General features: G+C 39.5%; 1 protein-coding gene across 4 annotated transcripts; it reads left to right on the forward strand.

The window, feature by feature from the left end:
- Positions 1-2,986: 2,986 nt before the first annotated feature.
- On the forward strand, positions 2,987-8,655 carry LOC144714048 (GPI-anchored adhesin-like protein). Of its 4 annotated transcripts, XR_013584218.1 has the most exons (12): positions 2,987-3,236; positions 3,783-3,982; positions 4,046-4,231; positions 4,352-4,455; positions 4,535-4,564; positions 4,742-4,784; positions 5,072-5,224; positions 5,370-5,633; positions 5,715-7,107; positions 7,278-8,039; positions 8,194-8,331; positions 8,414-8,655. XR_013584218.1 is itself a non-coding variant. In XM_078588783.1 (11 exons), exons 2-11 carry the CDS (start codon positions 3,924-3,926, stop codon positions 8,476-8,478), a joined length of 3,351 nt encoding a protein of 1,116 aa, XP_078444909.1. In that variant the 5' UTR covers positions 2,987-3,236; positions 3,783-3,923; the 3' UTR covers positions 8,479-8,655. The 4 variants fall into 4 exon arrangements, 3 of the variants coding, with proteins under 3 accessions (XP_078444909.1, XP_078444910.1, XP_078444911.1); XM_078588783.1 differs by having other exon boundaries at positions 7,278-8,331; XM_078588784.1 differs by having other exon boundaries at positions 7,281-8,331.
- Positions 8,656-27,779: the final 19,124 nt, after the last annotated feature.

Genomic DNA, 27,779 nt, shown 5'->3' on the forward strand with positions numbered 1-27,779 from the left:
TTATTCTATCCGGATAATTTGATATCCGTCTCGACTATCCATTGAATAGGAATATTTAGAATATATGTTTAAATACTAGTGATCACTGTATTATGTTCTCATCATAATTTAATAAGTCATTGCACGTATTCATGGACTTCATTATAAACATCACACAAAATAATAACGAACGTAAATATTTTATTCAATGAAATTAAATAAACAATGTAGTGTGATTGGCTTGACGGCCACATAATATCCATCAAGCCTATTAATTGGGTTAAATCAATATGGCAGTAATTAATTTATATGGTGATAAAGTTAATTAAATTGAAAGGCCAATAAAGGTTATTGGGTCGCTGGGGTCGTTAACAAGACTGACACATGGGCTTAGAGGGTCACACACAAATGATCTTTGGACGCCAGAAGATATACTTAAGTTTTTGGGATTTTTATAAAAATACCACCCACTTATTATAAATAGGGGAAGGCCCTGAACGAAATTCACCTAGGCCAGAATTGTTCAGGGGCCTTCCCCTTCTTCTCTCTTCTCCCCATGATTCCTCTCCACTCCTGATGTGATCGGGATGGCGTAACAACAATGACGGAGGTTAAACAGGGCTCTCCACTACCGACGTGCCAAGGACAGTGTGGCGACGTCTAGAGGCATCACACTTGAGCAGATCGACTTGTCTCACTCTGAGATCCAAGAAATCATAGATGTGAGCCGTGTACATGTTCTTTGATTCAATGTTTTTTATGATGCCGTTTGATTTCGCTAAGGTCTTCCACTGTAAATCATTCTTAAATTTATATCCATATTTGGGCCTCTAGAACCAAACAGAAAGACCATACCATAAGTCACCATTTGAACATCGATTGAATGAGAGACCATGTGTACATAGTAACCACTGACATTAAGGCTTTACAGAGAGTTAATATACTACTTTGTATCTTCTATTGCATGAGGTATATGTTGACACCTCACAGTTGGCAAGTTAATCTATCGATTAGGTTAATTTGATACTTGATCAATTATTTTGTTTTCCCATTAAAGGGATTAATGTCATTAGAGTTGTTAAATAGACTAATATAAGTGTCAACTCTCTCATGAAACCTTTATCATCATCAGTTACTGTGTTTGTGTAATCCTTTGTTGCATGAAAATCCAAATAACTTATGGCATGCTTAACAATTAAAACATAATCAGCCATTCTAGTAACTACTAATGTGGTGTGGAAATCATCTGATATCACATCCTGTAATATTAACACTATCTTAGCTATGGATGTAACTACCTGTTCTTCCTTGAGTTCTTTCAAATTATAATAAAAGCACATGATCCCAGCTTGTTTCAGACAATCACCTTTGTGGAGATTTTTGTTTCACCTCGATCCAAGATTGATTTGAATCCCTTTGATAGACTTGTAGGTCATAGTCAAAACATAACCGCCCATAAATAACATATCTTTGGTGTCTCAACTCTTATGACCACATACAAGATTGTAACATGAATCAACTGGATTGATAGGTAATTATGATAGCATTAGGGATTCCTACATATATTTTTAGTTAACTCTTTTTCTTGAAGCACACCCTCTATGTGCCTTTTATTTATCCACACTTATGATTGTGGGATTGGCTATACTCAGTATACGATTGGGCCTAGATAGTGCTATTATATCCCGATATGTTGATCTCCTTAAATGTTTTTTGAATTTGAATAATTAGACAAAATATTTGAATTCACTAATCTTTCATAATTTACTTTAGTTATCTCAATATTATCATATCTTCAGAGTTACTTGGTCGTAATATGTATTCATGGAATTCACTATAAACACCAGACAACAATAATATTCAATACTTTATTTTAATGAACATAAATGAGACTTAAAAATGTGTTTGGCTTAGATGCCACATAATATCCATCACAAAAAAACATAATCCTGATAAACTATTTTCGAGATACAATATATTTCTTTACGAAATAAATACAAAGGAATTATATAAATATAATTATACAAAAATATGTAGAATAATTAGAATGAATTTGTTTATGCATCAATAATGTACATATTTATATCATAAATGTTAACATGATTTATTTCACTCACTCATAGCCATAAAATGATGATAAATGTCATGTTAGTGCATGATATATTAATATTATCACACTTAACCTTAATTTCATGAAGGATAACATTGGGAACTAGGATTTTTATGGTCAAATAAATCAAATAGATCTATGAAATTTTCATTTATTGATTATTGATCAAGTAAAAGGACCAATTGATCATTAATTAAACTGCTGTGATCAATCAATCAATTACCTCATTAACTAGACCATATTATTTACTTAATCAATCAATCAATAGAAGGACCGATCATTTTGATCAATAATTATACTTTTTAAAATACCCCCATTAAAATGCTTCCATCTCTCTCTCTCTCTCTCAGTGCCTATAACCAAAACTCATTATGTCTCTCTCCCAATCTAAATCTCTAGATTTCATCCTCTCCCAATTTCCTCTGTCCACACCAAACCTCAATGTTTTCCCCAATGTCCTCTCTTCCGTAATCTACATGTTGATCAAGTTTAGCAATTGTATATTAAACTTGTCATATATATTCCTACACTTAAAGAATGTCTTAGCATGCTCACCATGTCCAAGTGGCACTTGTCCCCTTCCCTTTGAATTCAAAGCTCCCCTGCAGTGGTGGTCCCCTATTCTCTGACTCCCTGAAATTTACCTCACGGAAGGTATAAAAACGAAATAAGAAAAACAGGAAGGGATAAGTATTTTCGTAATTTCCTCCATTTAACAGCATTTTATTTCCAGGTGTAATTTCATATTAATAAACTATTTAATTCATGTTACCGAGCGTTGAAATAAAGAGAAATTAATGCCAGATGGCGGGCCTCTTTGGCTGTTCAAATCTGGAAGAGATAGAGAGAGACTATTTATCTTCGCTTGTCCTAACGTTAAATCCAAGAGAGAGAGAAGAGAGAGAGAGAGGAGGAGAGAGAGAGAGAGATGGGAGAAAAGAGGAGAGGAGAGAGAGGAGCGGAGTGTGGAGGAAGGAAGAGAGGACCAATGCGCAATCTCCATTTCCGATCTCGGCGGAAGATCTGCAGCAGATAAGAAAGAATTCGATTTCGGAGGCAGAATCGAGCGCTGCTGACCAGTTCTCTATGTTCTTCGTTCTGAGTTTTGCCCGACTCAGACAATCGATGCCTGGTCGGGCAAGAAAAGGTATAACACGCTTTGCATTGTGTTGTTCGTGATTCCAACTCGGGGAAGCCTGTTGAAAAGTGATTTTTCTTCGTCTTGCGCCTTTCTGGGCGCGGCAATTCAGTTGTTTTCTGATTCCTGCTGCCCTCTTCGGTATTGGAAATGCGGGAGTTGGTTGTTTTTTGGATTCTGAATTTTCTCCTGGTTACTGGAAATGCGGGTGCTTGCTTTTTGGGATTCTGATTTTTTTTCTTCGTGATTGGAAATGGGGGGGGGGGGGTAGCCTTTAAAGATTCTACTTTTTCCTCTTCACTGGCTATATCCTCTCTATCGATCCAGTTAGGGCTTCTGTGGGTGTTTCAGTTCCTTCCGCGAAGTGCGCCTTCTTACGAAATGATACGTTTTATTGCTTTCGATCTTACTTTTGTTCATTGATGTTGTTTCGTCTCTTCTTTTTTATCAAGTCGAACCGATTGTTCTTAACTCTAGTATCTGATCCCACATTCAAGAACTTCTTTTTGGATCGACGACGGTTTAAACTAATCTCGCCTCTTTTTCTGGATCTAGATGATCCCCAAACCGGCAAAGCCTGGCGATTTTCGGAGAGTAGATGATCACTATCGTGGCCAATAATCTTCTTTCACTTCCGATTCGCCTACTTCGGCGTATAAGATCGAAGGACTCTCTTCCCTAGCTCTCTTTCTGATCATGGATTCTGACACTCCGGTTGACTTTGCTCTATTCCAGCTATCTCCAAGGAGATCTCGGTGCGTACCATCAGTTTCTGTTTCGGATTTCATATGATATCATTCTCACTGACAGGCGTGCAGGTGCGAATTATTTGTTTCGAAAGATGGAAAGACTGAGAAACTTGCCGCAGGACTGTTTAAACCGTTTCTATCACACCTCAAGGCTGCCGAAGAGCAAGAAACTCAATCCACCCGTACTATAAAGCTTGATGTGGAGAGGAAGCGCGGGCATGCTGGTTCATGGTTTCACAAGGGAACCCTTGAGAGGTGATTATACATTCAGTTTTTCCTAGAGTGATTGCTATCATATTTGTTTAATGATGTGAATAATGTCAGTAGGATCATTCGTTTCCCTGTTAATAAGATATAGGTTTATGTATGGTGTAGGTTTGTCAGATTTGTCAGCACTCCTGAGGTTTTGGAGGTCATTAGCACGCTTGATGCCGAAACCTCTCAGTTGGAGGGTGCGAAAAGAACTTACTGTGAGGCAAGTTTTTTCTTCGTTTATCTTTACAGGTTGAGATATTTAAAGTTTAAGTTGGGCTGAGTTAAGATCTTTGCTCCAGGGAGTCGGCGATCATCTTTCAAGGGTTTCACCTGGTATTTTTATTTACCCCTTTATATTTCGAACATTAATCTGATGTCTGTCTGTCACATCGGTGAATAATTGTTAATTAACTCACTTGTTCGATGAAAATTTCTTTCAAACTAGTTAATTATTATTTTTATTGTTTAGCTGATTTATTTATGCGATATCCTGCCCTACCTTTCATCCAGGAGAAGTCGCAAAGTTGGATTCGACGCCTGCTGATGCTACAAAGTAAGATCTCGTTGTGCCAGCTCTGCCTTTTTATTATTTATTCATTTTCTATTTTCAAAAAAAATATTTATTTTTTTCCCGAAAATTCTGTTCTGCTTGCAACAAATTGATATTTTTGGTTCATTCAACCATCTGATATCCTCGTTTGTGCTCATCAAATACATGCCAGAAAGTTAATTTTTATACACTGAAATGGGCGTACTATATTTTTTATGGATTAAAAATACCCCATTTTGACCTGGCTAATTGCATTTTTACATGAAATTAGTTATCTTTGGTTGGTGCAGGAAGGAACTTTTAAGGGCCATCGATGTTCGGTTGGCTGCTGTTAAACAAGAGCTGAGTGCCGCCTGTGCCCGTGCATCAGCTGCCGGATTTACTCTTGAGAGTATTTCAGATCTGCGGTTGTTTGCCGACTACTTTGGAGCACAACGCCTCAAGTAAGAAACTCTTAATATATTTTCTCATTCTACAGATTTAAGCCCATTCTTTGTACGTGCTTCATCTCTGGATCATAAATTTCTCTTCCGATTTTAAGCCCATCCCATTTTCTTCGTACATGATTTTTTCTTCTGCTTCCTGTAGCATAGCATGCAGCAAATTCGTGTCCTTATGCCAGCGTCGGCCTGAGCTCATAAGTCGCCCTCAAAACTATCGTCACCAGTCGTCACCGCCGATTACATGGAAAGCGCCACCGCTGCCGGTGACTGCATTTGGCCCTGCCGAACGTGACGTCCGAGGCTCCTCCAGTTCCGATATGTCCATTGAGGATCCAGAGGAGGCTGGCTCGACCACTGTCTTTCCCTCCTGTACAATCGCCAACCAGAAGCATAATAGCCTGAAGAAAATGTCAGTGATTCATCAAAAAAAGGCCCTTCATCTTTATAATATAGCAACACGGCTAAGTTGTAATGATTTTTGTCTTTGCAGTTCCAGCAGGACTGACTCCATCCAGCAGCAGCACAAGTCATCGTCTTCCTCAAAAATAGAAGAGGAGACATCAGCAGAGCTGGCAGCACCACCAGTAGAGTTGTCAAGGAGGTTGAGTGTACAGGACAGAATCAGCATGTTCGAGAACAAGCAGAAGGAACAGTCAGGAGGCAAAGTTGGCGGTAGATCGGAGCTCAGAAGACAGTCCTCCGATCTGTCATCAGTGGTGGAGAAGGCTGTATTGAGGAGATGGAGTGGCACCAGTGACATGAGTCTCGACCTCTCTGGTGGAAACAGCAACAGCAGTTCCCGTAAGGAAATGGATGTTGTGTCAGATGCACCGTCTTCTTCTGCATCCAATCCTAAGGTTATCAATAATGACGAGAATGACACTGCCGACTCTCAACCTTGTTCTTCTTCCTTGAGAACGGTTTCTATTGCAGAGAATCAGAGAGAAAAGGCAGGTTCGCATGTGCAACAGGTTCAAGAGTCTGCTGCTCCTCTGAATTCTTCAGCTGTGCCTTCATCTTCTGGACGACAGAAGCCCAAGGATGTGAAGGTATGTTTGAACGAATCTGAAGCATCTGAGGACATTGGAGCTATTCACTCAGCTACCTTGGGATCCCGGTTGAGTCAGAGGATTCCATTGAGTGAGGCAGAAGACCCCCTCAATCAGTCTATCGATAAGAATGTTATCAGAAACCCCAAGATTTTCGGTAAGCTTGGTAAAGTATCTGGGGAAAACCGGCCCAATGAAGAAGATTCTGATTTTCAAGAAGGGAAAATCTCTGTTCCTGAGATAAATAATAAGAGCCAGCTAAAATCTGACTCGGGTTTTGTCTTGAGTCGTACCCCACAGTCAGCTTCTGTTCCACGACCTTACAAGGGAAGTCAGGGCCTGAATGAGGAGTTGCAGATGAAGGCCGATGAGCTTGAAAAGATGTTTGCTGCTCACAAGCTGAGACTTCAATCAGATCAGGGCTCAGTTTCAAAAAGAGGCAAGACTGTAGAAAAGATCCCTTTACAGGAACAAAGTGCACCTTGCAGAGGACCTGAACTTGGATATAAAGGGATTGTTGGTGGTAATGAAGGCATTGTTGATTCAGGAAAGAAGAGTCTGTTTGATACTGGGTTTTTGGAAGGTTCCAGGGGTAAATTCTACGAGAAATATGTGCAGAAACGAGAAGCCAAGCTTAAAGAAGAATGGGACTCAAATCGAGATCTGAAAGAGGGGAGGATGAAGAAATTGCAGGATGATCTTGAGCGTAGCAAAGCCGAAATGGCCCGTCTGACGAAATCTGCTGGGAAACTGGACTTACGGACAAGTTCACGTCGACGTGAAGAAAAACTAGGAGTGTCCAGTCTCAATCGGTCAATGAAAACGAGGGAACAGGTACTTTTAAATCATATGTAAAAGGTCTTACTCAATCTTGCTTGTGTTTCTGATTCATGGCTGGATTCTTATAACATGTAAGTTGTAACAAATTAGTATTGTGATATTGAAATATTGCTTTTGCTATCACTTTAAATCTGGGTGATATTGAAGCTCTCTCTTGAAATAAGCAGGTGGGTCTTCTCACCAACAAGGATGATGACGACCAAGACTCATCTTCTCTGCAGACACAACGTAGCCGCAATGTGGGGGATAATTCTTCCAGAAGTGGCACCTCTAGAGGTCTTCTTACAAGTGTTGGCGTCTCTTCATCAAGTCATAGGGTTTCTGCCAGAGACATACAAACCGAAGGCAATTTTCCTGGCCAATCTGCACCAAACTCTGTGGATCTCAGAAAGGAAAATGCAAAGCCCTCTTCTGGACAGGCCAAAGACGGAGCCCGCTCCCAGCTCAGAAACTCTGCTCGCAGCAAAAGCATCTGCGAAGACATCGGCCTTGTTAATGAGGACAAAAATTCTCGTCTATCTCAGTCCATGCGGAGACCTTCCCCAGTCGTCAGCGACAGCATTACTCATGGTGATCTACGGCCTCCAAGAAACATCCAGACAAGGGTGACGAGATCGGCTCAAGGCCCAAGGCGAAAGCCCGGTCTCACTTCTGGGTCAGCTCATAAACTCAAGCATGTGACCAGGGAAGAAGCAGAGGAACAAGAAGAAGCCGCCATCACTCCAGATTCTTGGGAAGAAGAAGATGATGGCGATGATGATGATGATGATGGAGATTTGGCTTCAGTGCAGGTCAACTGTCCTGCTTCCAATAAGATTTCTTCCTCCAGTGTAGCTCTTGGTTCACCTCGGGAAAGCACTGGCTCTTGGAACTCCTCAGGCGGCAGCCCCACCCAAGCGGATGCATCTCGGACGAGGAAAAAGTGGGTAAACACTCATAAACCTATCATGGTCTCGAATTCCTCTAACCAACTCCAAAAGGACTCTCCCTCCAAAGGGTTCAAGCGGTTGCTGAGTCTTGGGAGGAAGCAAAAGGGAGTGGCAGAGGGTCAGATCATTGACTGGGTCTCTGCCCCCACAGGCTCTGAAGAGGACGATGACGCAGAGGATGGCCTAAGTCTGGAATCAGGTTTGAGCAATAAGCCTAGAGCTGGCCATCTCTCGCACTTCCATTTTGTCCAAGATGGCTTCAATGACAGTGACCAATTCTATGAGCAAGGTACTATCATACTCATCTTCATCTTTGACATCATCATGGCATTGTTATCCACATCATCATGTTCTTTTTGCTGTAATGTCAGGATCAAGGTCACTCTTCGCTCTTTCTTCCATTCGAGCCAAGGGCGCAAGGGCGAGGCCAGTGTGATGAAGAAATTTGCCTGCAAAATTTTGGGAAGAATCCTTTTTTTATTCTGGGAACAGGTGCTTGTGGCTTGTTAATTTTATGATTTCCTCTATTTTCTCTCTCTTCCACCTGTAAAATCTGGTTTTGTTGCCCACAATCTCTGGCTTGCATTTGTGGTATCTAATTCATATTGGGCTCTCCATCTCTCTCCGAGGTCTACACTACCTAACTGTCAAAAGTATTACCATTATGCCTTTCTTACAAGAGTGGTTTCTTCTATGCAAGCCTCTTGGCTGTCTCTGCACTCCTACCTCCTTAATCACTATCCTTTTGGGGCCTTATCTGGTGATCCGGACCATTTCTCTATTGATGATGAAGCTTATCCCCCATCATCTCACTGGGTGACCTTGACCTCCGTTAGGGGTCCTATATAGTATTCAGAGTTCGCCTTGGTACTGCTCTCAAAGGCAGCACAGAAACAGTACTCCTTGATGGCCAGTCACATGGGTTCTCATCAACAACATTTTTGGGAAAACAGTGGGATCTGCTACCTCTGTTACGTCACTCTTTCTTCCTCTCATAATTTCTCTTCATATAAGGAACAAAAAGAAGCATGCTAATAGGGTAGCGGGGTATTCCCTCCACTATGGTCAGCCTTTTTCTCTTAAGTGCTGATGAAGCACCTCAACATCATATTTTTGGGACGAAGTTGTACGTCAAGCAATGGTTGACCTAATGCATGTGATGTGCACTATCCTTGCAGTAACAAAGTAAGTCTGGTTTAATAAAAAAAATTAAAAATGAATTCAAAAGTGGGAGCAAACAAGATGTGAGCTAGTAATCATACATGAGTGTGCTTTGATTTTGCATGACAGAAATAATTCTTTTTTAAAAGAGATAACAACACTAAGAAGGAAACTTCACCTTGTTGGATCCCAACTAGTTTTGGTATCTTCAAGTGGAAAGTTTCCTACGTGACATCCTCAAATTGCAGCAGAGGATAATTCCTGCCTGAGTCGTGGATAGTGCTACAATTAAATGAAATGCCAAATTATAGCCCACAGTCCTCAAATAGTGAACACATACCTACTGATTTATATTTGATTATTAGGCTTAATATAAGAATATGAATATTCAAGTTTTCTAGCTAAAAATAATCCTTGGATATACAAAATAATAAAACCAATGAAATCATTTAGATAATGAACAAAAAATTATAAGAGGAACCTAATGTTACTTCATTGATAAGTTCAAAATCGGTGGTATTTTAACATATATTCCAAAAAATGAGTTATAATTTCACATTTACAAATATTTTAAAAGTAGGACAAAGTGGTTGATCCTCTAAGAGATAATATCTGCAGAATCATATCATCTTTCCTGGAAAAGTCTCTATCACTGGTTTCCATGAAAAAGTGTTTTAAAGCCATTCATGTATCTGACCCTTACATTTACCCAAAATTTTTTCAGAGCATTAGATCTCCTCTCTGTTTCCCCAAACAACGCTGCTTCAAAATACAAAATAAGATCCTCACAATCTAGCCTCATTAAAAGGCATACTTTTAAGAGAGAAGAGGGGGAGGGGGAACCCAGGTCTAGTTTGTAGGGGCACCAAAAAATTGAGTACCCTCCTCTATTTATACTATATAGACACTGTTTATAGAACTCCATAAAGTTAAAATATATTCATATTGTCCAAGAATCTTATGCATGTGACCCTCTAAGCCTATGTACCAGTTTAGTTAATAACTTAAATGTTGTAACAACCTTTATGCAAGGATAGGTCGAACTGTCAGCTCATTCAGTACTAAACAATAACTTGTGGTCTATATGATACAAAATGATATGTCAACTCTATTCTTCATTTCCTAAGTTAACGATCAAACCCTAATTGGTCATCCTAGTTAGTACTAATGACTAATATGACTACAGAATATCTTCCCAATATTTATAGTATCCTGTCTGGGGATTTAATTACATCTTATTTCTTGAGTAGATATCATCGTTACCAATGGTAAGTGGTCCCACACTGAACATACAATCACCTTTGTGAAATTGTTTTTGCATATGAGCTAAGACTTATTTTAATCCCATGATTAGAGACTTGTAAGTCATAGTTTAAACACAACCGTTCATCTCAAGGTGTCTTTTATGTCTTAGCTTTAAGGACCACTAACGCAACTGTGACATGAATCAACCTGATTGACGGTTAGATATAAGAGTAGTTATGAATTTGTATAGTGGAGTTTACAAAAATATTTTTCTAAAAAGATTCCAATATCTATCCAAAGTGTCTGCATGCTAAAGGCTACAAGATCAAACACCTTTCAACTTTGTACCACTAGTGATATGGGGACTTCGGAGGATACAAAGTTGACGTGAGGAGCACTAGTGGTACCTCTGAATTCCTAAGTGGATGTCTCATCTCATGGGCATCTAAGAAAAAAAATTCCATGGCCTTATCCACGGCTGTGACTGAATACATAGCTAGTATATTATGTTGTGCATAAGGCCTATGAAACCTTTGTGTGATTATAAAATCACACCAAAAGTATACCAATTCATTGCGACCCTATTAGTGCCATAAATTTAGGAAAAATTCTGATTATGGAATTTTGAATGAATTACATCAAAATGAAACATCACTTAAATAAGGCCTGAATCACCAAAGGTGATATCATTCTACAAGGGTTCCAAATTGAGGAACAATTTCAGATATCTTCACTAAACAATCAAGCAAAGATGGATATAAATCTATATGAAAAGAATTAGGGATAACTCATGCAAAATAAATACATTAAAATTTTTGTTTTAATGTTCCATAAATGTTTTAGAACCCATTTTTATCTATCAAGCATTAGACGTCAATTATTCATGCCACAACTTATTCAAATTGATCATAAAACTATCACTAATCATTAAAATTGATCATAAATCTGAGACACTCGGGAAGTTCAGTTTCTTTAATTTTTTTTTAATTTTGTTATTTTGTTTTGATTTTGTATTATTCGGGATGCTGATGTGTGGTATTAAGATGCTCCATGTAGAATATATTTTCTGCCATGCCTTGAAACTGATTTTTCTTAAATGATATTGAGAAAGTTTCTCAAGTATTACACAATCTTAATTCTTTTCACCATCTTGTGTTCTTAATGTGATTCCCCTCCTTATCCTAAATTGCCTATGCATAGCGGGAGCAAATAATTATGGGAGTATAGATTTATGATTTAATATTAAAGATGAATCATGGATCAATTAATATGCACATCTCAAAAAAGGAGGAGATCAAATATTCAGCACCATCAACTTTCAAGTCAATGAGTGATCCAGATAAATTTCCAAGTGGGGGTCCATTTATAATTTTAAATGGCGGAAATAACAAAGGTTAACTTGAAGGAAAAAACTGGTCAGCTCATGGCCAGTCATGGTCAGTCCGTGTTCAACATGAGTTTGAAGCATTTAAAATCCACCCTGAAAGTATTCACATGGATATTAACACATTCAAAATTAGAGGTACATTGAATTATCATTTGTCTTTTGGGTGATTACATATGATTGACCATCTGATTTTGAAGGTAAAATGAATGGATGAAACCTTTGTATGTGGACTTAAAACTTAAATGGTCAACAGTAGACGAAAGTTTTGACCAAATGCCATTAATTTGGATTCATGCTTCTGGTCAACTCTCTGTGATTTAAATAGTTTTTTGATGGAAAAATATAAATAAAAATGAATTTTTATGTTCAAATAAAAGTTATTTGATGTTGAATGGGGCTTTCACAAAAAGGATATTTAATAATTTTATAACTCGTATTTGGAGATGTAGAGATGGCCGAACAGACATAAGTGTATTGGTGAAATTTTTGATGCAAGAGAATAAGGACATACATGAGATAAATGACTAAAGGCTTCTAGGTTGAAGAAAATATAACACAATTAAAGACAATGCTTGTAACCTTTCAATATGGGGAAAGGAGTGATGGTGCAACTGCTTCCTTGTCTAAGGGTGAGAGTACTGTCCTAAAAATACCTTTGTAAAAATAAAGCTCCAAATCCAAAATCTCAAAGAAGGAATTGCCATAAAACAACCTATTCCACTAATATAATCCACTAAATCCAATGTAAGTGAAAATCCAAACAAGAAAGATGCAGAGTAACTCGATTCACCAAATAGGAAAGAGTGGACCTTCGAAGCTAACCTACTATGCCAGGTGGGGTAGAATGTTGACTGATCAGTGAAGGGTCCAAACACCGATCCAATTGATAGTTGTGTTTAATGAAATGGTGGTGTGACAGCGCAAGATGCAATTAAGATGACACAATAGTGCTGGACGATGGAAGGTGGTACATCGCTTTGGATGGCATGATGTGGACAACACAATGCAAATGGCACAATATGATGGTGCAACATGGACAATGTGGCACCATGTGGAAGGCGTGGCATGACACAATTGTGGAGATAGCGGGTTTACAGGCGGAATGCACAAGTAATGAAGACATTATAAGGTGGAGTGATGACATAGTGGAAGCATGGATGACACAAGAAGGCATGGCAGGGGACAGTGAAAGATAAACTGGTGAGTTTCGTCCTGATGGTGACACTAGTAGTGTGGTAAGTGGGCAGTTCTTGAGAAGGAAAGTTAATTTAAAAACAACCAATATGATCCACACAGTGATCTCCAATTTTATAGGCCTTGGAAGAGAGAAAAAATATAACCCTAAATGTAGAGATTTAAAAATTCAATGACAAATAAAATTTGAGTTGTTGACCCAACGTTGTTGGTGTGTCATAACCCAGGATGTCTCCTCCTGAGGTGATGGTGCCACCTCTGATTTTTTACATATGGAATTTTAAATATTGCATTGTGATACCTTTATATTCTTTTAATGCTATGATGCGGGAAATATGAATCAATGTGGGACATATGAGAGATTCTGAATTGCTATGAAAAATATAGCTGCACAAATTTCTGATCTGTTAAGGGAGAGAAAGAGAATGCAGTCAAGCTAAGGAATATAAATTAGAAAACTTACCATTTATTGGTGTCGTCGCATCTCTCTCTCAAAATATCCAGCCTTTGTCCCAAAAAGTAAGTGAATTTTTTTGGATGATTGAATGGTCATAATTATGAGCCTTTGATGCTGGAAAGATCAAGTAAAACATATCTGTAAGTAACCTTTTAATGTAGATAAGATTAGCTTAATGAGACAACCCCTAAATGATGTATTTTGAGTCTCAAAAAGTCCATCTAAATAGAAATATTTATGTAATTTTTGAGGGAATTCCTAGGGTAACTCTATTTTTGCAAGAATTGAGGAAGAAGAGCTGGCACTGCCTAAATTAAATGCAAGGACAAGAAAATTGTGTTTCTCAAGCATCATTCAAGTGAAATTCGAGTGTGCATTCAAGAGGATTTTGTGAATAGCTTTTGGAGTTCAAAACGTCTTTCAAGATGACTCAAGACTCCTTTCCATGGTATTCAAGTAAAATTTTGTTTGGTGTGTTGCTTCTATTCAAATCCACGTCATATATTGGAGAGGAACTTGGCATGGAAAGAGAGAAAGAGGAAAGCAAGGAGAGGAAGGTGAAGAAGCTTTTAGTAAATCATTATCCATTTTAAGGTGAATGTATCATTATCTCTGTCTTCTTGCTTTTCAATTAAATGGGATTAATGGAAAGGAAGAGGAAGAAGCCATGGTAATTAGAAAAACCATGGACTGGAGGAAGGCGGAAAGAATTGGAAAATATAATAGATGGAGTGAGATGATTGATTTCTGATTGGTGGAAGATGTAAATGATTGGAGTATAAATAAATCTAAATAGGAGATTGAAGAGGATTGAGAGAAAGAGGAAATCATCAATTTGATGAGAAATAAAGATATAGATAGATCAAGGAAGTGTGATCTGTGAAGATACATTGTTGTGTGATCAGATCATAGAGAATAAGATTATGTGTGATATTTGAAGATAAATTACTGGGGATGATTACCAAAGTTCTCTTATTGGCCCGATCATGTATCATCCTCTAGTGGGCCAATCTATTGACCTAAGGGAGCCTGATCTGGCAGAGAGATTCCATGGGTTCATGAGCCTTCTCTCAAGAGAGTTTAAGGTAATGGGCATCCCATCAAATGACCATAAGTTGGCTTTTCTTGAGGTGGTTATTGGGAAGTCAAAATAGATTTGGTCAAACTGATTTGATAGACTCTATTGAGCTCAATTCAAGATACACTTTAGTGGGATTTCATTTAGCTTCTATTGATTTATAAGATACCATTTAATGGGCATGTCCTTAGAATGTATTGGGCTGGGACATTGAACTTAGTGGTCCTTTAATTAAGAAATAATTATTGAACAAAGTAAAAGGTGAATTTTAGTGGATTTGAGTTTAAGTTATTTTAAATGTGGATTTGTCCACTATAGCAGTTGGCCATTAAGCAAGTCAAAGAGTTTACTATTATTATTTTTTGTATCATTCATTTGAATTATTTAGCTAGTTTGGAGAGTAGTAGAGGGTTTCTCAACTAGGCTAAGTAGGCCCTGAGAATAGGACCTGTGTCATCAAGGAGGAGGCGGAAGAGATACACATCTGACAAGGCTGTTAGAGTCAAGGATTTCAATTTTATTCACCAATTTGTTTCTTTATTCTTATCCTTGTAATCCCTATTACCAAGTGTTTTTGCTTGGGGGACATTAAGGTTGGGTTAGGATATTTAAGAACTCAGTTCAGATATCCTCCATAAAAAGTAAGGGCCTAGTCCTAACCTGTGTAAAATTTGTGGATCTCCTTCAACACTAGTGCACAAGATAGGTATAAGATATCATAATTAGGTTTGAGTTTAACATACATTTTAAAATGCCTAATTCAACCCCATTATATGAGTAAAATGCCTAATTATATTTCTCACTTTTGTGGATCTCCTTCAACACTAGTGCACAAGATAGGTATAAGATATCATAATTAGGTTTGAGTTTAACATACATTTTAAAACTACGGAAAGCTAGCACTATTTTATTGTCCATTGTCCTTTTGTACTTTGTACCCCCACTACTTTAACACAAGTGTTTTTTCTGGATCATTATGTTGTAGACACATCAACATAGGCTACCTACTATGGGAAGGAATGATTTCTTTTCATTTTCTAGGTTTACCCAGAGCGCATATGACATCATACAAAGTGTTAAGTAATGAATATGACAAACCATTCCTTAGTCCCACCTCCTTGATGCCACTCACTCACAAATGAAGTGATACTCATGTGGAGTTGATAAGTCCAAATTTTGGGTTTAAATGCTGTTGTTTAAATTCAGACTTAACCAATAATATTTATGAACATTTCCACTTAACTACTCTATGATTAATATAGGGCAAGTAAGTGGTCAATCCACAGAGAGGCAGAAATTTAATTTCATGTTTTTTCTCAATCTTGGAATGAAGGAAATGAGTTTAAAAGTGAGAAATATAATTTCTGGGATTTTCTGGATTTATAGTTAATTTATATAATTTCCTACGATTTACATTTAAGTAGAAATACAAAGAAAAAACTAACAATATTTTAAGCTAATTTTCCTAATTTTAATTAACACCAGATATCAAAAATATTTTTATAATTTTATGAAATTTAATTTACATAAAAAACCGGTAGAAATATTAAAAATGAGTTAAATATTATTTTAGAATTGTTTTAGACGTTACAATCACTAGAAACTTATTACATTAATTTCAGGCATTTTTCTTGATTTATTTTAATTTTGAAATGTAGAAAATAAAAGTTCCAAATTTTTTCTATTTTCCCTAATTCTTATTAATTTTTTTATGATAAAAAATAGAGAATGACCTGCTTCGGTGATCGCCGGCAGTGACGGCGACAGTGGCAGCAAAGGAGCGGCGGCGGCAGCAACGGTGGTGGCGACGGTGGGGGAGTGGCGTCAGTGGTGGATGTCTCTATGGGTCAGGATTGGATCGGACTATAGGTCGGCTTATTGGGCTTGGCCCAATAGCGACAACCCAATTTAAAAATTTTTTTTTTCTTTAATGGGCTGGTTGGACCCGATTGGACCAGTTCGACCTGGTCGAACCCCTCTTAGACTTAGCTGAAAATCAGCTAAGTCCTCTGAGAGGGCGCGGCTCTCTGTCCGCTGGGCACGCAGCTGCCCGCATGTGCGAGTGGCAGGCAAAGGGCAGCATTGGTGCACAGATGCTGTTGTGCAGTGCACACCAGCACAGAGAAGCGGCGAGGATGGAAGAAAATCAAGATTTTAAGGCAAAACTGATTTTTTTAATGCAATTTTTTCCGGGATTGAAATGGGAACTGATGTGGAATCTATTAGGAATCAGGGATTTGGACAGATCGTTTGAATGTTTGATCGGATTGGGCATTTGAATGATCGAATTCGAACTTCGATCTATCCAGTTCAAATTCGATCTGAACACGATTTACACATCTGTTTAGATCGAATGTTCGAATACGATCCGATTCAAACATGTTGTTCGAATTGGATTGAATCGAATGTTCGAATCCAGCGGCGCCAGCGGCCCAGCGGCTAGTGGGCCCCAGTGGCCGCCCAGCGCCGGCCAGCGGCCGCCAGCTCTGTCCAGCGCCGCCCAACGGCCCCCAACCCCGGACAGCAGATGCCAGCGATCGCCAATGGCAGCCGGCCAATGACCGCCAGCAGCACCAACGGCCGCCGGCCAACGATGGCCAGCGGAAGCTAGCGGCAGCCAGCGGACGCCAGCGACCGCCATCGAGAAAGTCAATGGCGGCCGCTGGTGTTCGATTGCCATTTGTTTGAACTTATTTGAACAAGTTCGAACAAATGGCAATCGACCATGAATAAACCAAATTGTTCATTCAAAACTTTCGATCGAACACGAAAAAAGGGTATGTTTGATCAAAAGATTGGAACAGATTGTTCAAAGTGGCATTTGTTTGTTCAAATCTTTCAATGAAGATTTGAACGATCCGATCTGATCCGATCCCCTGATGCCTAGAATCTATAGAAAGATAGAGAGAGATTTTAGGGAGAGAAAAAAAATGATTAGAGAGAAAAGATCAAAATGAGGAGATAGAGAGAAAACGAAGAGATAGAGAGAGAAAGTGAAGAAGGCGTAGAGGGAGTTTGAGATTGAATTTGAAGGTGTAAATGGAGATGATTTTTATGAAAATTTTAAGCTAGTAACAAAGGATATGGATGAAGATCTAGAGAGAGAAAGAACCGATTCCAGGGAGCAAAAGGTGGAAATAAGGAGAAAGATATAGAAAATAAACAGAGGGTGTACAAGGAGTTTGGGGTAGAATTTGAAGGTGCAAATGAAGAAGATTTTTTATGAAATTTTTAGGGGAGTAAACAGAGATATGGATGATGATCTAGAGAGAGAAATAGATGATTCCAGAGAGAAAAAGTTGAGAAAATGAGTTTTAGAGCGAGAAAATGATGGATAATGATGGGGAAAATCTAAAACTAGGTTCCTAAAATGTCAATGCAAGTTTAATGAGCCCTCACTGCTTTCTAAAGTCTGGATAATTATATTTTGCCAGGATCAGATGTTTTTCAATGCAAACAAGAGATGGGATTAAGAGAAAACTTCAATAAACTTACATTAAGCAGGTTGAACAACCTAGATTCTGAAAAATGCCTTATCCTGCTGGCCAACCACTTGCTAGAGCACACCTAGAATGAGGGGTAAAAGAGTATTTATACATTGTGAGAATTTCTAAAATACCCCTTTGGATATTTTCTATTCTTTTTTCTTGCCATTTTTGGCTCTTTTTCTCCATGGGTTGAGAGCTTCCCCTTGTAATCTTCAACTTATTTCCTTGGAAGGATTTTAAGAGTCCAATGGGCATGCCAGGTTGTGGCCCATCTCCCTGAGAACTCTCTTTTGAAGGTCTACAACTCCACTTGATCCATTCAAGACCATCTTGATAATCATTAAGCTCCCAAAAATTCACCAATTCCCCAAAATTGTATGTTCTAATTCCTGTAAATTTCTGCACATTTGTAACTAAAAAAGGCTCATCAGTAGTCAAACTGCTTAACTTCAGAGAAGTTCAGGAATTTAGTGAAAAATAACCATAATCTTAAAAAATTGGAATTTCTAGCTAATGCATAAATATTTATTGATTTCAAATACAAATATGATAAGTTCTAAAATAATAATACCAAAACATCTAAAATGTATGGAAATTTAAAATGTTGGAAAGCTGTGTCTTGGCTCTCACATGCATAATACTTAAGTGAGAAAAATTTGTATGAAAGGCAAGAACCTCTGAGATTGGATGAACCTCTAGTGTCTCTCCCTTTTGGGTGAAGGATGCGTTCTTATTCCGTTTCCTAGAAACCTGATGATCTGATTCCCTTCTTCACTTAACCTGACACCAAAAAAGAAACACTGCTGCACTTAAAGCTAATAAAGCATTGTTTGGGACAAAAATTCAGGGATAGTTAAAATATGGGAGAAGAGGGGTATAAATAAGGATCCTTGATTCTCAATGTGAGAGACCTAGAATGTGTGGCCAAGATTTGTCAATTTGGCCGCTCAATTTTGCCCCCCTGTTATAGGAAAGAAACTGCAACCACCTACTTGAATTTATCATTAAGAATAGGCCTATCCTTTGACCGGGCTTATGCTCTTTTTTGGAATTTGGATTTGACGGATATTATTTGGCCATCAAGCCAATCACACTACCATGTTTATTTAAGTTCACTGAATAAAATATTTATGTTCATTATTATTCTGTGTGATGTTTATAATGAAGCCATGAATACGTGCAATGACTTACTGAATCATGATGATATCATAATACAGTGATCAGTAGTCTTTAAACATGTATTCCAAATATTTCTATTCGATGGATAGTTGAGATGGGCATTGAATTATCTGGATAGAATAACACTAGCTGATCCTACTTATACGGTAAGTATAACTGATCCTGTGGCTATTAGTGTGGCGACACTAAGGACAGATAGTAGGTACTCTTTGGAGAAAAAGTTCACTGAACTGATCTGTACGAATCTCTGAATGGTATTATACCTAAACATCAAAAAGGTTAATTCATGTCACGGTTTTATAAATGATCCACTGACCTGAGAGACCAAGGACATCTCGTGAATGAACGGCTACATTTTGACTACGACTTATGAGCCTCTAATCATGGGATTCAAACAAGTCATAGCACGGATGCAGTAAGAAGCTCACAGAGATGATTGTGTAGTCAAGGCAGGATCATCCGTCCTCAATATAAGAGGAGATCGACTCAAGGAAGATGATGCTGAGTAATCCCTGGCCAGGGTAGTGAGGATATTGGAGAAGGCGATCTCCAATGATCCCCGTTACACATCAGTACTAATCGAATGACATATTAGGGTTTGACGATAAACCATACCCTAAGTTTTTTGAGAGTCGCGCGGATAATGGATTATACATATACGGTAACCGATGACAATAAAGGTTCCATGAGAGAGTTTGACAAGGCACTACTCGGTATCTTCTAGAGCACGAGTGTAGCTTGGCACCCCATGGGCTGGAAACGTAACGCATCGATTGGGTTAAATCGATCCTTATTTAATTAATCTATATGTTGATATGGTTAATAAATAAGGTTCATCAATAATTATTATTGGTCCATTAAAGTTATTGACTAGAATGATACATGGGCCTAGAGGGTCACAAGCACAAGGTCATAAGGGCATTGGTGGATATATTTTACTTTGTAGTGTTTTTGAGAAAAAACCTTAAGTGAAATTTAATAAGGGTAAGGGTTTTCATTTTAAGCACCTATGCAAGCCTGATTTGAGAGCCCCTCCCTTTTCCACTCTCTTCTCCACTCAGCCAAGGAGAGTGTCTTCATGGTGAGAAGATCTTCTAGATTTTCAAGAAGAGTTGAAGAAGAAGACGTGGAGATCCAAACGCCGAGTGATTAGGTGGATACTTTTAGAGGTCGGACGCTTGAATAGGTTCAGAAAGATCTCAGAACGACAAAGTAAAGGGTGGAATGAGTTCCCCAAAAGGTACATTCGATGTTTCATTTTAAAGATCGATTGTGAAGTGATTGACATGCTTTTGCATCCATGGCAATGTGTTTTCGTGGACGCACCAAGGCACAAAACCCAACAGGATTGGGCCTGCACCATATAGGGCTTCATTGTTCTTTAGGCTCCTCTGTTATCCACCACTAATATTCCAATTACCTGAGTAATGTGACAAATAAAGCTCGAAGGAAATCATGAGAAAAATAAACCACTTGATATAAGGGAATCAAGTTGGGTTAGTTCAAATTCCCTTTAGTTAGGACCAGTACAAAACTAAGTGTAAATTTCATTTTCAACATTATTGATAGTTTTCGTGCATATTCTAGATATTAATAGTTGGATAAATCATTAAATCACAACAATGATAAATATGTTAGATTTTAATGGATGGTGTGTGCTGATGATACAGATGAGATAGATATGTGTGGATGGATCAATATAGATGGATGTATGTGATGAACACGATAACACTATAATCTAATAAATGCTCCCATATTTTTTCCTAACTATGTCACTGTCTCACACATGGTTACAACTTAGTTCTTGGGGTACTCAAAAAACTTTCCTCCTGGAAGAAAAATATAAGTATAATGTTTTTCCCTTTTCTTCACATAATATCAAATATGTGCCAAATTACTCTGGGTGATGTGGATCCTTTTAAAACTATAATTAGTGAAGGATGGTATTAACTAAGGGCTGAGAATAAAGTTTTATGGCCAGTTAATGACCACATGCAGCAATATAATACTTCAATAATGTATTCCCAAGAATAAACGAATGAGCATGGTACATAGAAAGGGTATAAAGAAAATAAATGTACAGTCTGTCTCAAAATGGTAGATGATAGGCATGTGTTATTCTAAGAATGTCTTGCTTCCAGAAAATAAACGCCATAATTTTATTTTAATTTATTCTAATTTCTTTTATTGAAGGTGGTATAAATAATCATGTAATTACAGTGCAATGCTACATCTTATATTGAATTTGGAATAAACTGTTGAAGGCAATATGAGGATATGGAGGTAAAAACTATATTGTTTCATCTAATCGAGCTGTCCGTTGAGCAGAGTAGAACTTATAAATATGAGATATCAAAGACTTTATTCAGATTTCACATAGTATAGTCCTCACAAATTTAGACCCATGTTATTGATGTTTTAGTGGAGTGAAGGGGTGGGAGTGATACGAATTAAAGTCCCCATTTGAATGAGGCAATGTTTTGATACTGATACTGATACCAAGAGAAATGCTCAAAACTGAAGAACCAACATATTTTTAGAGAAGAAGTGTGAAAAAAATAAAGCTTATGGATCAGAGTGAGGAGGATAAAACTTGAGTACAAAGTTCATATAGTTTATGAAAGATAGTCAAATTTTGATTAAAATAAAACATCATTATACACCACATATGAACTGTGTGTGCTAGAGAGAATTAATCACAAATTAAACATGGTTAAATCAATAATGAGAAACAACCGACATTGAAACTACTACCTAGGAAATCTATAACTTCCACATGATATAAGATGAAGAGAGGCTATAAACTCTTACTTCATTTAAACTAAAATGTGGGGACGTATGACCCAAATAATCTAGAACTGAGGACTGAGATTTAATTTTGTAGCATATCCAAAAGAAAAAACCGGACACTAATTCTCTCACGACCATGAGTGAATTGTGTTTGTTACCAAAGGGTCATCTTGTTATAGGACATATCTTCTGTGAGGATATAGTGGGAGTAAAGTAGTATTAGAATTTCACATTTGAACAGAAAGTCTACCTTTTGAGACGAGGATCAACTGCTAAGCATGTCCAAGTACTTGTAGGATCCACTTGAGTCTAGTAGACCATTAAGACAGTCTCATCTGAATATTCAATATTTCATTACAGTTAAAAAAGTTGAAATACTCCACTAAAGGGATAGTGATGCTTTGACATATTATGATATTTTTCATTATTCTGATTCTTATATTATTGGAGAACTGATGGATTTTGAAATCTCATCTATGAACCAAAATCAAGTATGTTACTTAGTGGACACTAAGGGGATTATATCTTTGGGTGTAGGTGGTTCTTTTCAATATAGATTTGTGCCAAGGGATAAATTAACAAAATACCAACGTTGGTTACAAAAGGTTAGCATTAGATTAAGGGGTTTACCACAATGAGACATTCCCACCAGCTGCTATTCTTGAGTCAATCAGAATCCTTCATACCATACATGTGTACTAGGATTATAAGAAATGATAAATGGATAGTAAGACACCTTTCCTCCAGGGGAACCTTGAGGGCATATATATGGTACTAGTTGAGGGTAGTACATTCATTTTAAAATCATTGGATGTGTCACCCTCAGCTTAATAGAGAGAAGTTATAATTTGACATTTGATGAGGTCACAATATCTTATCAGATCAAGGGAGAAGAATAACAAACTGTGAATAAAACATGACAATTTAGTGGTATTTCACATGCGTAAAAGACTGATAAAGGCATGTAGTCACCAATAAAAGCGTGTAGACAAAAAAATTAATGGAAATAGATGCGGCTTACATGCCAATCACTTGTATATGTATCGTTCAACATTGATTGATAAAATTTAGTAATTATAATGCACATGTGGTGCTTATGATGAAGTCCATGAATATATGATCAGACTTAGTGAGTTATGAAGAGATTATAATATGGAGATGACTGGTCATTGATCATGTGTTCTAACTATTTTTATTATAACACTATTTAGTCCCACTCCTAGGATCAGTATAGTCAATTTAATAGTCATTAATATGGAGATAATACTGATAGATAGTCGATGCTCTTTTGAAAAAAAACAAAATGAATTAATCAATTTGAATACATGAATGATATTGTAACAAAATTTCCATCAGGTTGTTTCATGTCATAGCTGTAAGTGGGCAGACTTGAGACACCAAAGAAATCTTATGGACACACACATGTCATTTGACTATGACCTACTGTAAGGCCCCAAAGTATGCGTCATTTCTTGCACAGAGGCCTGTGTGCTTTTTGTCAGGACATGCCCATCGTGGATTGGTGACACTCGACCTTAATTTTTAAAGCCAATGCCCTTTTAGTGCTTGAGCTCATCACACACATTGGTGGCAGATCAGGGTAAGCCAAGTGCAGGCTTGGCGTGTGGGGCTGCCAAGAGTACGTATGCGTAGGTGCTAAGTGCCACGTGCGTGGGAGACCTGCATGAGGGGCGGAGGCATGGGTATCGTGCGCTATGGGGATGGCGAGCTCATGTTGCGCGCAACTACCTGTGCGGGGTGCGATGCGGGAGACTTTTCGCCATGACACTAAGGCATTCACACATAGAAAGTGCCAAGATGGTTGTGAGGCACGTAGTGCTCTAGGGGTAGTGCTGCGCGTGTAGTGCACAGTTTGGGATAAGCTCAGTAGCGCCTACGCTGACCGCGTGTGATGGCGTCAAGGGGTGCTGGGGTCGCGAGGAGTGTCAAGGCTGGAGTTGGAGTGGCAGGTGTGAAGTGCTAGGGCCAACAGGTGAACCATGCATGGCCCAGGGGCATGCATGTAGCGGTAGTGCCTGTAGGCATGTGCGGGGCTGCAGGCGTTTAGGCGCAAGAGCAACACTACTTAGGCGTGAGGTGCCTCACCTCGTTACATTAGTACCTTCCTTTTTCTTCCCCCATGTAATGACTATGACTACGATGTAACCTATTTGGATAGATAATGCAATTACTCAATTCATGTACAGGGCTACGTCCCCACCCTCCCTCCTTAACCTCCAAGCATTCTAAAGCTATTGTTTACGACTTTCGTTGCATAATCAAAGGCTGCTCAATGTTCCTATCCTAACACTGAGGCTGGCATGCGTTCAATCTGGGCATTGTTTCTAGCTTGGGATTTGACTGTGTGACACCTACCCTTAGGTTCATTATGAATTCTAAATCGTCTTAGTTTGACTTGATGTAACACGATGGATGCTAGGATTGAACGACTCGTGTTACACCACATGGGGGGCAATCATGTCATGCAGTGGAGACAAATACTGCGGACATAATGCGAGTGATAATGCATCGATGAAATTACTAAGAAGTATAAGTCCGTGGTAGATGAACACCAACGACCATTAGGCTATGGAAAGCGTGACCAAGGACTGCCTCTAGGCTCGCGATGACCAAGACAACAGCTTGAGGGCTGATGATGCGAGTACATCTATTATCACTCATGCATGCACCGTTCAACATGCCAACCAAGGTCATACTGATAGAAACCTATTCCCACTTACGTATTCCTATCTATCAGTAACCTAAACTTGATGATGGAGATGCGTTCAAGAGCTACTGAAAGAAATAACTGCACACGTAATGGAGATTGAGTGCAAGCGTACCAACTTTGTTATGCACCTAATGTTTGTGTCAATAATAATGAGGCCAACAGGCGACCGGGCATGAGGCTGGGCAATGATGATCGGTGGCAGTGAGCACTGATGAGCGGTAATGGCAAGTGTTGATGAGCGGCGGCAACTGGTGCAGCGGCAGGCGTAGTGGTAGGATGTGGCAACAGGACGAATTGAGAACGAGCGTGGTGACTAAAAGTGTGATGGCAATAGGCGCAACGGCGACGGGTGCGGCAGTGGCAGGCCAGCAGCAGCGGGTGCGGTAGAGACAAGCACAAAAATAGTGGGCGGCAGCGCCAGGCTGGTAGCGGCGGGCACCGCAACATGAGCTACAACGAGAGCGATGGTGGGCATGACGACAAAGCGCGGTAGCCGACACAGAGGCAAGACATAGTGATGGCCACGGAGGCAGATGGGACTACGGACACGGGGTCTGGCACATCAATAGGGTGCAGCGGTGGGCATAATGGCTGCAGGGCACGACGACACGTCGACAAGGTTGGTTGTAGTTTGCAGTAGTGGCCAATACTTCCTGGAAGGCAACGTCAGTGGCCAAGGCTACGGTTGCGGCCAGAGCTGGCAATTGCGACCGCAGTTGGGGCCGCGATTATGGCTGAAGTCATAGTTGTGGTTGCGACCACAACGGGCAGCTGCAACTGGGGGCCGCAGTTGCAGCTGCGCTCGTGGATGGCGGCGGTGACACAAGGGGAGGGGTGGCAGTATTGGTGGCTGAAGCTCTGGCAAAGATGGCGTCAGATTTTGGCAATCCAAACTAGGGTTTTCAGATTTCAAAATCTCAGTGAGATTCTGCTAATTATGTGGGACATAAAAAAAACTAAATAATCACCTAAAATAAAACAAAAATCCATCAAAGTTCACATTTTTTCAAAATTCTTCTTCTCCTCTTTTGATGGGTTCCCTCCCTCCCCCCCCACCCCCAAAGTTTATGGGTGTTTATGGAAAATACCTAATTTATATAAATATGGGAATGTCCTAAGAAAAATTTACCAAGAAATGATTTTTTAGGGGCCTACCCTTTTTCTCCCTTATCCTTTTTTCTCCTCTCCATTTCTGAGGTGATAGGAATGACCTAAGGATAATGATGGAGAGAGAACATGACTAGTCAAGATGAAGGAGGAGATATGACATATAACTTATCAGTTTGTTATGCCGGGAGGTGGGACACTTGATTGACTAAAGACATCTCAGTCGGGAAACTAAAAAATCACTTAAGTGATCCATGCAAAGGTGATTTGATCAAGCATAAATGGATTCCTATATTTTCATCCAAATCAAGGCCATAGATTCCAATAAAACTTTTCCATCAAATATTTGTCAGAATACACCTGTGTATTGGTGTCACACTGTCAAATCCTGAGCTAGGTCTCTTGCGCGAATTTGGCATGTGCCGGCCTTAGTGCTCGGAGCAAAACGCTGAGCAGTCTTGATCTCTTGCAGCGGAAGTCTTGGTAATTGCTTAAGATTGCATAGAAAGGGTTAGAGGAGATGGTGGGGATGCAGCCCTGTCGGGGAATAGGGTCATTGCATTAATATCATAGAAAAGTTACATCGTAGTTGGGATAATTACAGGGGGGAAGACGAGGGGTGATACAACGATGAGATGAGGCACATCACGCCAGGGTAGTGTCACCTCTCCGACTCGAAGTCCGCCGCTCCGCGCACGCGCGCCTACTTTGCCGCTACTCATGTGCCCCCAGGCCGGGCGCCGCGTGCCCGCGGGCGTGGTGATTACACATGCCACCTCTGCCTTAATGATCACAGACGCCACCAGCACCGGCACTGGCATCCTCGCGTGCAGCCTGCGCGATGGCGCCACATTTGGTGCCCCAAGCTGGACGTTGCGCCCCCAGCACTACCCGCAGGGATGCCGTGTGCCCCCATGCCGCCCTGGCGCTCTCTGTGCGCCACTCGCCTTAGTCTCCTGGCGGGATATCTCCCAACCGCGCGCCCCGCACACGCAATGCGCGCGCTGCCTGTGCGGCTGATGCGCGGCACCATGCACAACTCAGCACGCTGCACCTGCGACATGCTGCCCTGCCTGCGCATCCTGTTCCCGCACGCAGCACTTCGTGCTCCCACGTGGCGCTTGGCGCTAGCACGAGGCGTTGGCGCCCATGTGTGGCACTGGTGTGCGGCATTTGTCGTGCGCGCGTGCTCATACGTGTCAGCCCACGTGCCCTGCATGCGCGGACTACACGCGCAACGTCATCACCACATACGGGGGCGATGGCTTGAAAGATCAGGTTTGGGCATCGCTACCATTAGTGCGTGAGCACTAAATATGACTTAGTCCTTAACTATCGTGAGTCTATCATGAACACGCCCTCCCAATAAGCACGCAGGACTTCGGGCAGGGAATGCGGCCTAGTTAGGGGCATAACAATTTGGAATACATATTTATAGGCATAAATAAAAATGTATTTTATAATTTATTTGGTATACATACTTATGATGATCCAAAAGTGTTGGCAATGAAACTCCAAGATGGGTCTGATAAATGTTAAGTATAAATTTCATATATCAAAGGAGTAATTTTAGAACTAAGTAAATAGCAATGTTAAGATCCGATCCATCATACTTGCCATGTTATTGAAAAATAATAGTTTAAGGCTATTTCATTGTTTATTTTTTATGATCCATACCTATAAATAATTAATTATTGATAAAATAAAATATAAAAAATTTGTCCTAATTCATTTTTATGAGACTAGCCCCATCACCTAGTTTGGTCAAATAGAGGATTTCTCATCTTTTTGAGGTTTATGTATAATGCATGAGTTACATGAATTTTGGATTTTAATTAATGTAAAGGAGAGAGGTTAAGGAGACCAAGCCAAAACTTGAATGATAGGGGGAAGTCCTATCCATGATGTAAGCTTGAAATA

This window comes from Wolffia australiana, chromosome 16, assembly GCF_029677425.1.
Source record: "Wolffia australiana isolate 7733 chromosome 16, ASM2967742v1".
In the NCBI taxonomy this organism is placed as follows: domain Eukaryota; kingdom Viridiplantae; phylum Streptophyta; class Magnoliopsida; order Alismatales; family Araceae; genus Wolffia; species Wolffia australiana.

What these genes read in the sequence shown, in the direction of transcription:
- LOC144714048 (XM_078588783.1), top strand. Translation starts at nt 3,924, where the DNA reads ATGGATTCTGACACTCCGGTTGACTTTGCTCTATTCCAGCTATCTCCA. An exon ending in AAGAACTTACTGTGAGGCAA is followed by an intron (nt 4,456 to 4,534) that starts GTTTTTTCTTCG and finishes TGCTCCAGGGAG; the next exon opens with TCGGCGATCATCTTTCAAGG. An exon ending in TTTGGAGCACAACGCCTCAA is followed by an intron (nt 5,225 to 5,369) that starts GTAAGAAACTCT and finishes TGCTTCCTGTAG; the next exon opens with CATAGCATGCAGCAAATTCG.